General features: G+C 37.8%; 3 protein-coding genes across 5 annotated transcripts in view; all 3 read right to left on the bottom strand.

Annotated features, from left to right (window-relative positions):
• Positions 1-441, bottom strand: part of LOC107653405 (uncharacterized) — a 15,057-nt gene extending 14,616 nt beyond the window's left edge. The window contains exon 1 of the mRNA XM_016440113.1: positions 406-441. Coding sequence (XP_016295599.1) covers positions 406-441 — 36 coding nt within the window. The remainder of the gene's footprint in view (positions 1-405) is intronic.
• A 1,011-nt stretch (positions 442-1,452) lies between these two features.
• Positions 1,453-5,414, bottom strand: LOC107653424 (serine/threonine-protein kinase pim-2-like). The gene is made up of 7 exons (XM_016440135.1): positions 5,121-5,414; positions 4,798-4,898; positions 4,656-4,706; positions 3,910-4,130; positions 3,664-3,833; positions 3,401-3,577; positions 1,453-2,800 (listed from the first exon to the last, which is right to left on the bottom strand). Exons 1-7 carry the CDS (start codon positions 5,182-5,184, stop codon positions 2,652-2,654), a joined length of 933 nt encoding a protein of 310 aa, XP_016295621.1. The 5' UTR covers positions 5,185-5,414; the 3' UTR covers positions 1,453-2,651.
• A 1,229-nt stretch (positions 5,415-6,643) lies between these two features.
• LOC107653422 (OTU domain-containing protein 5-A-like) overlaps positions 6,644-12,352 on the bottom strand; it is a 27,681-nt gene continuing 21,972 nt past the window's right edge. For 2 of the 3 annotated variants that reach the window (XM_016440132.1, XM_016440130.1), the window contains exons 6-9: positions 10,442-10,627; positions 9,645-9,852; positions 8,465-8,581; positions 6,644-7,119 (exon numbers count right to left, since the gene is read on the bottom strand). In XM_016440132.1, coding sequence (XP_016295618.1) covers positions 6,998-7,119; positions 8,465-8,581; positions 9,645-9,852; positions 10,442-10,627 — 633 coding nt within the window. In that variant the 3' untranslated portion in view covers positions 6,644-6,997. The remainder of the gene's footprint in view (positions 7,120-8,464; positions 8,582-9,644; positions 9,853-10,441; positions 10,628-12,352) is intronic. The other variant, XM_016440133.1, reaches the window with a different exon arrangement.

A 12,352-nucleotide genomic window follows, 5' to 3' on the forward strand; every position in this document is an offset into this window, starting at 1 on the left:
AAGACCCTGTATGTTATAGTACTAAATTAGTTTTAATCATTAAATCACCACCACAGCGTCTTGTCTCCAATGGCAACACGCACCATTTGTGTCGATTGCAAGTGACGTTGCAGGTAGCGGAGAGTGCAAGTGGCGATTGCAAGTAACTTTGTAATTTAGTTTCTTTTGTCTTGTCTTCACCACCTGGCTAATGTTGTAAAATGTTGAGAGATTCAAACAAAAAGTAAAAAAACATAGAACAAAATAAAAAATAAAGCCTGCAAGTGAAGTCGCTAGCGGAAGCGCAAGTGTCTGAGAGTGCAAGTCTGAGAATGCAAGTCTGAGAGTGCAAGTGCGAGGCTGCAGCCAGACCCTCTTGGGCCGTGTACTGAGAGACTGTGCTGCACAGCTGATGAAAGTCCTAACAGATATCTTCAACACCTCGTTGAGCCAGGCAGTCATCCCTACGTGTCTCAAATCCAAATAAAGATCCAATTATTAATAAAACCAATGTTGAAGAACACCATTGTCCCAATAGGGCACGGCCATATTGCACTTATTTGGGACCCGAGTCTGCGCAGTAGTGAGCGAAGTGGAGCCGCATCCCACCCACACTCCCGCTTTTTGTCTGCTGATTGCCGTATAAGAGGCTTGTGTTAAAATATGGTAAATACAACTCCAATCTCTTCCTGAAGATCCCGAAAAAGTCTGTTGGCTCTCAGTCTCAACCTGTCAATCATAACGTCACACTCCCATTTTTATAGCATCACAACTAACTAAAACCAAACTTATTTAAAAAACGAACACTTGAACTTACATCAGCGTGATTAAAATCTACGTCAAATGTCAAAAACCATGTTTGAAAACAAAATATTTGAAGTGAAATTTAATTATTTTGTTTGTCTAAATCCCTTTAGATTACATGGAGAGGGTGGGGTTTATGACCTATACTGGGACCAGCCACCTGGGGGAGATCGAAACCCAAGGCTTCACTTTTGAGGACTAGTGCGGCACACTTGGTGTCTAATGTACTTGTATATACAGTACATTCAGGGTGTCAGTTGCAGGCGTTAAACCATGTGGAAAAGTCAGTTCTGTCATTACAATAAAGCAAGCACGTGAACATGATCAAAACATTCCTGCTTCACTTGTCGGGAATAACTAACATGAATGGTTGGACTAGAGAGGCCTGTTTAAAAATTCCCTTGAACAGAAAACTATGATCACTGATATGGCTGGAGTTTCTCGTTTTATTTCTTATTTGCATGAGCAAAAATGGATAGAAAAGACAAGACAGGTGTTTCTTTAAATATAGATATTTCACATCTATATTTTTTATTCATAGAATCTCTTAAATTAAACATCATGTGACAACAGCCACAGTGCATTGTTGAATACACAAGTATTTACAGCAAAATTGTTGTGTCAACCCAAGCAAAAAGTGCAAGGATTTTTTTTATAACAAAAAATGAAAGAAAAAAGAAAATTGACTGTAATGAATGTAAAAATACCCCAGTGTTTACATGGATCATGCATTACATGTTATGTTGGGAAAGGTCCAATTTGTACACGTTCAGTTTTAAAGTCTCGAATCAAACAATTTGAACATGTCAATGCTGTTTTGGATCCAAACACAAAAGCAAATCACTTGCGGAACTAACAAATTTCAAAGAGATTTTTTTGACTTGCTTTACTTTACAAATCAAATTAATCTGGCATTATGCATGTTTACCTCACATAAGACAGTAAGGCAGATCTCTTTGGTGTGTAATCAGACAATTAGGAAAAGCCCATAGGCCCTTTTTAGTAAACATCAAAAGTGGGTTAGTGGTTGAAACCCTCCTGACATTAGTTAACATGCTGACCTTTGGGAACTTCCAACAAAATGACACATAGCTGAGTTCGTTCAGTACAAAGCGTCCTGACAACATTCTTTAAGTTACAACGCAGGTATTTTGCAAACAATACAGACAGAAACCAAAAGCCGGCTTAGTAATGGCTCTGAGGAATCCATCTAGGGAACTGGTTCATTTAGAGTAAACAGGATCCACAGGAATGTTCCTCTTCTCTTCTGTCACACCTTCTTTGAGAGTGTGTGTTGATAAATGGGAACAGATCCATGTGAGCCTGAATTATTGTTCCGCCAGGCCTCCCGTCAAAAGACTGGAAAGCAGATCCAAAGTCTTTTTGAAACCCCTTAGAACAGGGAGAGAATATCACTGTACAACAGAAACCTGTAAAACCAGGTATCATCACAGTCTGGTAAATAACTGCAAGCCCACCTACTGTCATTTAAGTCGGTTAGAACTTCAAAACAACCAACAAACAAGACGAACACAGTTTACTGCTTCTGAAATTCTTGCAAAAAATAAATTAGTACATGGCGGAAAAAAATAAATAATCCCCAATAAATAAAAAAGTTGCACTGAGCTGTGATGGTTGTAGTCGTGGTAAATATTCATTCATAATGTAAACCTGCAGCAATCCAGGGCTATTCTGGGCATCTAGAAGCATAGATCCCAAGTCCAAATGAAACGAACGTTGAAGGCAGCCAAACAAAAAAATAAATAAGGAAGAATCCAGAAACCAGCAACTAGAGTTCAGGAAGTCCAGTGTGTAAAACAAAACAGTGTGTGTGAAATTTCTGAATCGAGTCCAAAGTCCTTCAGGATTTAAAGGCTTGGCTTAATATTGCTTTCCGCTTGCAAATCTCCAATGTCCTCAGTGCTCTCCATCATCCAAGGATGCTGCAAAATCTGCTCCAAACCAGGCCGATCCTCCGGCCTGTATGAAAGGCACCAGCGAATCAGAGACTGGCATTCTGAAATGAAAGAATAAATGTTGAATAAACCTGGCATCGTATACTACGAAGATTGGTGGCTCTGTAACGAACTGCTCATGTTGTTCTGTTGTAAGTAGATGTAAATGTAAATGTTCTTAAGTAACAAATCTGCTTGATTACATTGAAACAGTGCTTGCATAATTTGCAACCCATTTGATTGCCATAATGTGAAGTATTTGCAAGTTATACAAGTACAAAACTTTAATTGTATCAATTTTATATATTGGGAAACAATTTTATACGTCTATGTGACATTTTGTTGAAAAAATGTTTATTAAGGGATAGTTCATTCAAAAATGAACTGTCATAATTTACTCTCATTTTGGAAGTACTGTACATATTTGGAAAAATGATGGTAACCAAACAGTTTGGCTCCCATTCACTTCTATAGTATGGACAAAAATACAATAGAAGTTAATGGTACCCAACACTGTTTGGTTACAAACATTCTTAATTTAAAAAAAAAAAAAAAAAGTCATCCAGGTTTGAAACGTGAGGGTGAGTAAATGATAACAGAATTTTCATTTTTGAGTGGACTGTCTCTTTAAGAAAGTAGATTTTGTTTTGTTTGCGGCTCACCTTTGGAGATGCGTTTAGTGAAACTTGGAGCGCCGTGTACAATGTCAGCATCCTGCTCAAAGGGAATGTCTCCACACACCATGTCAAACAGAAGTACACCCAGCGACCACACGGTGAGCGGATGAGCGCTGTAACGCTGGTGGAGGATCCACTCTGGAGGGCTGTAGACTCTGGTCCCTAAACAGACAGAGGGGTCATTAGAAACGGCTCCACATTCATGTTATATTCATGCATATGCAATAACCAAACTAAAGCTGCCTTACCTTCAAAGTCAGTGTAAATGGAGTCCTTCAGTAGAGCACCAGATCCAAAGTCAATGATTTTGATGTCTCCGGTGCGGGTGTCAACAAGGATGTTCTCATCTTTGATGTCCCGGTGCACAATTCCCTTGGAGTGGCAGAACTGCACGGCTTCAATGACCTGTTTGAAGAATCTAAAAAAGACCATTCTCGTCAGTATTGTGGCTTACTGCTAGAATTGAATGCCAAAAGACTGTCGCTTTTTCGCACCTCTGTGCAATGGGCTCCTCCAGGGCCCCACGTTCAGTGATGAAGTCAAACAGGTCCTGGCAGTGTTGGGGTTTCTCAAACACAATGAGGTATCCCTGACCCGGCATCTCAAACCAGTCGAGCATCCGGATGATGCCGCGGTGACTGGGTAGCGACCCCGACTCTCCACCCAGACGCAGGAGGAGAGTGATCTCCATGGGGACCTTGTTTGCTGTACCAGGCTATGAAGGGTAAATAAAAAAAACAATGGTTAACTTTGGATTCTGATTATTTTCCACAGGAAAAGACGTTATATTAAAAAAAATTCCCTAGAAAAGTTCAACATACAGTACTGCAGGTGTAAAATTGGGTTTCTCCCTGGGTTATTAAAAGGGGAACTACAATTTTATCTGTCACATATTTTGGACCTATAAATACTCTTCTTGTTTTGAAACCAAATATATCTCGCCTATCAAGTGGATTACTATAAAACTGGTTCTGACACACTTGGGAAAGTCCACTTAAGTTTCCCTTTTAAGGTGTTTTGAAAAATCCATGTCGTCACGCCTACGTCACTTTCTGTATTAGGACGACGCTGTTCCGGTAAAAAAACCCAAAACAATCAGAAGAGGGCGCTATCATTCCTATTTCTATGATTTCATTGTTTGTGTGTTCAAACTGAAATTAATGTAGCTTTACTTGGATGACAACTTAAAAAAAAACACACACACACACACACATTTGCATTAATATGAAGGATTACTCACCAGACTGGCCCACTGCTGAATTCTATCACAGGATATTTGTTTAATAGCGACCTAAAATGATAATAAAAGTAATTTAGAGGAGAAATTTATGAAGATATATGCACGAATGTTTGCATTTTATATTAGAGTATATCATTCTTACCTGTAGTCCGTCTGAAATGCGCTGTCCGGAGAACACAGAACCGAATCCGCCGCTTCCCAGAAGGGATCCCATCTTATATTGCTTCTCAAAGTGCTCCTTAACTGAAAGTAAACACAATCAAATATAATAAAGATGTAACATAACAACCAAAAATGCATGTCGGTCCTTCTAAATGATGTTTCTGGATTAATATACAATTTAGCACAAGTGCCATTTAGTATTTAACTGTTGGTACATTTCAAAATAATTTAAAGGCGAACTCAAACATAGCCTTATAAACAGATCTTTATATTTTTTCTTGTTCGGTATTTTAATGAACTTACCATTTTTTGCTCTCACGCCTTCCAGCTGATCCGAACGCAGGTCAACAATCCTTTTATCCAACATCTTCAGTTTTCATACGAATAAAAACTCTAAAAACAAGTGATATCTTCAGCTAGTACAGTGCGCCACCTCAGCAGAACATATCCATGGTAATCCGTTACGGTTCGTCACTGTCTGTGTTCAGTTTAATTCAAATTCCGCCGTTCGCAGCGACTGACTCCTTCAAACACTCGCACACTTCTGAACCATCTCGCAGTTTGTTGATGTTTTAAGTTTACATGCGTAAACACGCCCACTCTAACGAACCCGCCCAATCGTGGCCAACACGCTTGGAGTGTTTTGAACTGACAGCCAATCACAGCGCTGAAAATTTTAAATGAATGAATATTAATGAGCTATGGTTAAAATTCTACAATCTCTACAGCTCTTGCGCCCAACGTCCCTCACAGAAAGAGCGCGAGAGCGCGAGACGACGGGAATACCTTTGACATTTTTTTAACGCGTAAATTTTTAATTCACTTATGCACTAAGGCAAGATGTTTCTTTTTAGTAGCATTGTTAATGAAACCCGTGAAATAACCATTCCGAATAGACTAAATAGACTGTTAGAATAGAATTTAAAAAGCAGCTAGCATAGATAAATTCCACTAGTAACAAATTAAACAGATATTAGTGTCTCATCATAATTAGGTACAAATAAAACTGAAATATATACTAGTAAATACATTTTACTACTACTAAACGACTAGAAAAACTGGAACAGGTAAATGGAAGTGTAGCTAATCCCCATATAGAATTATATAGCAAAATGTGCCCCTTCTTCTTTTTTTATTTTCTTAAACACTCAGATTGAATCTGAATTGAGACATGAAGTAGTACCCAAGTAACAAGTTCTAGTCATTTGAATAGCTAGTCACACTAGTGAAAATAAAAAAAACATACTGGTCACTATTGGGTTATTTACTAGTAATTAAAAAATTGAAGTCAAATAGTAGTAAAAAAACCAACAACAGTCCTTTAGCACAAATATTGCGCACATCTGCACATATAAATAGGGATGATCTTAGAACCTCTGAAGGGCATAATGACTCATGCTTTAGCATGCTCTGTGCATGTGGGACAGTCCCACATCAGCCATTTACTAAATCGAATGTGGTTTTGTCTCCATGATGACATACCAAGAAAAACGGAACTTTAATAGCTAAGCGATGGCATTTGATAATGCTTTATATGCAGATATCAAGACCTCACTTACCAGACTTAAATGTCCTAGTGAGCATTTGAGACACTTGACTGGTAGATTTCAGCATTGCATTAAAGTTGCATGCATTTCTATATACCTACCTATTCAGACACACTTCATTCTTTAATAAAACTGTTTTCCACATTCGAGAGTAATAGTGAAATCTTCAAAAATAGGAATCATGGCTGTATAAAGAGGATGCCAACAAATAAGTATATTTCTTCAGAAAGTTCTTTTTTTATTCCAAGAAAAAAAAAAAGAGCATTTTCATCCCAAACAAGAAAATAAAAAAAGATTATATTAATTAAGAGGATAAAGTATGACTTTTTTTTTTTTCCAATAACTTTGTTTCCCCATGTTTTCTATAATGATATCAGTTTTTCACATGCACCTAAAGAAGTCCAATGATGGTGTGAATGGTGTAAGAAAGTAAAGGAGTGGTTAGGTGAGTATCACAACAATGGGCCATTACTGCTGGATGACTGAGGCCAGTGATGGACTGATGGATGGATGGGTGGGGGAAGGAAAGGGAGGACAATGTGAACTGCATGATGATGGAGAGAATGTGACTGGTTTGATCCCCATGTATCTGCCTCCTGCTTCAGATGCAGATTGTGCCTCAACCCTCCTTTATCAACTGCTGTCTGGAGAAGGTTCTCTATGCATGGCGTTTTTCTTCATGCTGTCGAGGTATTCCTGTTGTGACACGGCCAAGACGGACGCCAATATTTCGTCGTCTTCCCAGTCTGTTAGGCCTGTTGCAAAACAAGAGCAACAAAACACATTATGGTTTGCTGACACAGACAAAAACATAGCCTATTATATACACCACAAGTCAAAACATTTCACACACATGACTGAAATTCTTATCTGAAGGCTTCTGCTCAAATGCTTGAAATTATTTTATAGATAACTGTATACACTACCTGTAAAACGATTTTTTTTATGTTTTTAATGTGAAATAAGTCTCGTATGCTCACCAAGGCTGCATTTATTTGATCAACAATATAGTAAAAACAGTAATATTCTGAAATATGATTACATTTTAAAATAACTTAACTTGAATATATTCTAAAACGTAATTTATTCCTGGGATGGCAAAGCGATTACTACAGTCTTCAGTGTCATAAGATCCTTCAAAAATCATTGTAATATGCTGATTTGCTGCTCAATTATGTTGCTTAACATTTTTGTAATATATTTTTAAGGATTCTTTGATGAATAAAGTTCAAAAGAACAGCATTTATTTGAAATAGATTTTTTTTAACATTACAGTAAATGCCATTATCAGTAAATTAGATCATTTTAATACATCCTTAGTGAACAGAAGTATTAATTTCTTTGATTTCTGAAGGATCATGTGACACTGGAGTACATTGAAAATTCAGCTTTGCATCACTGGAATAAATTAGATTTTAAAATATATTCAAATAAAAAAAAAAAGTTTTTTTTGAACTTGTAATAATATTTCACAATATTACTGTTTTTAGTGTATTTTTTAATAAATTAATTCAGCCTTGGTGAGTAGAAGAGACTTTCAAAAACATCTTAATTATTCCAAACTTTTGACCAGTAGTGTCTAAAAATTAATTTCTTTATAAATCACATTTTTAAGGCTGATGATATTGTAAAACCAAACCAAGTGTGCAACATACATAGGAACTTACAGAGTCTTTCATTCTTTAACGCCTTTACTATTATTAAATGTGCACAACAGCAATAATAAAGAATGAGTAGGTGTGTCCATCTTTTCAGACTGATGTATATCCATTACAAGAGTTCCCTCCCTATTTGCACCTTCTTAAGTTCTTTAATCTGATGTCAACAGTAGCTGGGGTGTGCCGATACTCAGCTGCAATCAAGTGTATTTAACTGCACATAACGACTGTACATGCTGCTTTCTGCATGAGTGCTGGTTACAATTCACACAGCTCCACACTGAATCACATGGATCACATCACAGATTCAAGCTGTGTGAGACACATGAGGAAGGCGAGTGAGCGCCGTGATTAACATGGCATATAATGAGGCCTGGATTCTTTCATACTGAATCAGGCAGGACAGCTAGACAGATTGGCAAGCGTGATTTCACTTCCTCACCAAAAGCAGTAGGGGACATCTCTTGCATAATGGCCCGATAGCCCAGTGCTGGATACAGAGACACCAGAGAAGACGAGGTGGGTCTGTCTGGTCCAACACAAGCCTGGTTACTGGGACCTAAACGGCGAGACAGAACACAGGAAATCTTTATTTTGAAAGACTAAAGTACAGAGATCTATGTGGCTTCTCCTGCAGTGCTTTTGGGTGAATTTCATAAAAAGACCACACACAAAAAATTGCATAAAGAAACTTTATAATTTTTTTTTTTTGCATAGTGACATTAAAATGAAGTATAGTTACACACAAATAGTAATTTCTGTAATGCATCTGGACAATTTAGTTTTGAGGGTTTTTTAATTACTTGATCATTCTTAATGACAATTCTCTTTATTATATCACTATTATTCTCATGCATTTCTGTTACCTTAATACAGGTTTTTATATTAATATTCAATATATTTTTATGTTTATATACATTACCGTTCAAAAGTTAGGGGTCACCAAGATTTTTTGGAAAAAGGAATTTATTTATTTCTAGACTTAAAATGATCAAAAGTGACAGTAAAGGCATAAGATTTCCATTTCAAATAAATGCGGAACTTTCTATTCATCAAATCATTCTAGAAAAAATTATCATGCTTCCCACAAAAATATTAAGCAGCACAACTGTTTTCAACATTGATAATAATAAGAAATGTTTCCTGAGTATCAAATCTGCATATTAGAATGATTTCTGAAGGATCATGTGACACTGAAGACTGGAGTCATGATGCTGAAAATTCAGCTTTGTATCACAGAAATAAATTGCATTTTAAAATATATTCAAATAGAAAATGGTTATTTTAAATTGTAATAATATTTCACAATATTACTGTTTTTACTGAATTTTTGATCAAAGAAATGCAGCCTTGTTGAGCCGAAGAGATTTCTAACGGTAGTGTACGTAACAGAATCTGAACTGCAGAAACAGTCTTTCTTTGCACAAAATATAATTTCTCATTTAATTCCTTTAGATTTTGAAGTGAAATACAACCCGGACATGTTTTTGACAGGTTTCCTTATAATCCATGAACATCATGTGGCATTTACCCTATAAATTGGCTTGCTGGAGGAAATGCATCACACAGTTAAACTGATAGTTGTAATGACACTGTCCTTATTGTAAAGACTGATAACAGACCTGGTGCACAGGGTGATGGGGGTTTGGATAGTGCGAGGGCCACTCCGGCCGGGGAGGGGGGCTTAGCGGGTGTGTCCGAGTGCGAAGGATCAGGAATCTCCGGAGAGGGGGCGGAGCTGCGCTGCCGTGGGGATCGGGCGTTCCATTCTTCCAAACCACTGGAGGCCGCAGCCGTGGCGGAGCTGCACGTAGCACTGGCCTTACGAGGCTGAGCGAGTAGCAAAAGTAAACGCGTTCATTCACAAATGATAAGTGAACAGGCACTTCGTATCTTCAAAGTTTGTCACTCAAAATAGTAAACATTCTAATACAAGGACATTTACAGAAAGTAGGTTTATGTAAGGTTTGTGTAAAATCTTTTATGTTTGTTTGCTTGGGTCAAATGACTCATTTTTTTTTCTTTCTGATACACTGCTGTCAGTCAGTTCAAGAGGTGATTTATAAGAAAGCCTATAGCTTCTGTGAAGAATGGTCTTCTTCACAGCTGGCTGAAGTGTGAAAACGCAAACCACATATGCTGCAGGTATTTGTGTAGCCGATAGTCTTAGCTATGAGTATCTTAACCAATGAAGCACTCATCACAGCTAACTTGTGACTTTCTGAAAAAATTCCTATGTGATCAGCATTAAACCAGCGCTTATTTTATGACGCCAATGGTTTTGTGAAGTAATTATCGCACGCTAACTACCTGACTCCTACTGACAATCCTGTTGATTAGAATATAAATACAGCTTCTGATGGAATGACACATGATGTTAGGTAGTTAGGATTAGCACTGAAACAGGCAGGTTCCACACCTGTCGTGCCTGTTTCTCCTGGTCTCGAAGCCACTGCAAGTACGATTCTCTGGCCACTTGCTCTTCTATGGCCTCATTGGTGGCTTCCCAATCCGTGGCCCTCTTCTTGTCCTCCAGCATCTGTTGCTCAATCCAGGATTCCTCTGACGTTTTAATGGCATTCTTCATGAGTGACTGGTCTGCAAACTGCGTAGAGACAGAGAGACAGATTCAGAAGAGGGGTTAAAGGCCACATTTTAGCCCTCAGGTGACAGGTGAGAATGTTTTCTGCTCAAGCACCTTGAAGATGAGTTGATTTGTGGGAAATGGAGAAACATTTTCCCCTATATGCAACTTGAGCATTTTCTAAAAGTGGATAAAATAATTTCATCTCAGAAATACAGAACGCATCTCATAAAACAGAGGGTTTTGACTCGGCAATCTGGCAATCGGAGCTGCATTTGACAGCAACTGTAAAACAACCTCAATTTAGGCTAATGACCATAATCTCCAGAATACTTGATTCTGATTGGTCAATCACAGCACTGAGTAATCAAATATTTTTGGTTCTTATATCACACTTTCACTTCTTGTCTTACAAGTGAAAACAGTTAAAAATTGGATGGCTGGATTAATAGAATGATAGATGGAACGAAAGACAGAACGAACAAACATAGATAGATAGATAGATAGATAGATAGATAGATAGATAGAGCAAACAAAAGATAGACAGATACAAAAAATGATAGATAGAAAGATAGGTAGATGATAGAACAAACAATAGATAGATGGCATGAATGGACAAACGTTAGACAGACAGAATGAACGAACAAATGATGCATGTATGATAAATGAAAAATTATAGATAGAACGATAGATAGAAAGAATGAATGAAAGAACAACAGAATGAACAAACAAAAAAGAACGATAGACAGAATGATAGATACATGAACGAATGAATGATAGAACAAACAATGATAGATTTTTTTGTTCACTCTAGAGTGCAAGACGGAACGCAAAAAATGTCAAATGCTCCATCTTGAGACAGACTAAAAATAACTATTTCAAAAACATGGTGTCTTTAAAAACATGAAGTCGACCGCTGAACTCCCGTCAAGCCAGTTGTGACAAAAATAGTATGTATGCTTGCTATGATTACTGCCGTCAGCCTGTCATTTTCTTCATAAGAGACAGATACAGAGGAGGGGTAAAGGCCACAGATTTGCCCCTCAGGTGACAGGTGCGAATGCTTTCTGCTCAAGAGCCCTGAAGATGAGTTGACTTGTGGGAACAGGAAAAGCACTGTCCGCTACAAGCATATTGAGCAATAAGCCTTTTTTTAGAAACACTTAAGAGTAGATGATGGACATCATCATCATCATATCTCAGAAAAACAGAATGCATCTAAAAAAACAGAGGGTTTCTGATTGGATAAGCTGCATTTGACAGCAACAGTAAACTACCTATATTTAAGATAATGAACGTAATGGCAACTCTGTAGCATACTTGATTCTGATTGGTCAATCATGGAACTGAGTATATCGGTTACCCGATTTTTAGATGTATGTCTTTTTTTCTCTTGCTGTTCTCGCTGTGCTACATGTCCTCTGCTCTGGAACAGTGCACCCGTGTCTGGACAGTGTACTGGCTCATTCCCCGTCTGGACAGACTGTGATACTAAACTAACTGACCGCAATATGGGGGAGCTCTAGGAGGATAAGATCTTGATGCACATGATCAAGATCTGAAATAACACACTTTTTAACTGTATAATGCATTTCCTCCAGCAAACTTTGTCTAGCTTTTCTGGACAATGTTGCCTCCATGTTGTTAAAGTTACAAAGCTATTGATGGATACTTTAGGAGAGTGATAATGGAAATGTTCACATCAGCATTCCCTCTTAGCCACAAATTAGTCGGAGAGCTCCAGCA

This window comes from Sinocyclocheilus anshuiensis, unplaced genomic scaffold (assembly GCF_001515605.1).
Source record: "Sinocyclocheilus anshuiensis isolate Anshui unplaced genomic scaffold, SAMN03320099.WGS_v1.1 scaffold71, whole genome shotgun sequence".
In the NCBI taxonomy this organism is placed as follows: Eukaryota; Metazoa; Chordata; class Actinopteri; order Cypriniformes; family Cyprinidae; genus Sinocyclocheilus; species Sinocyclocheilus anshuiensis.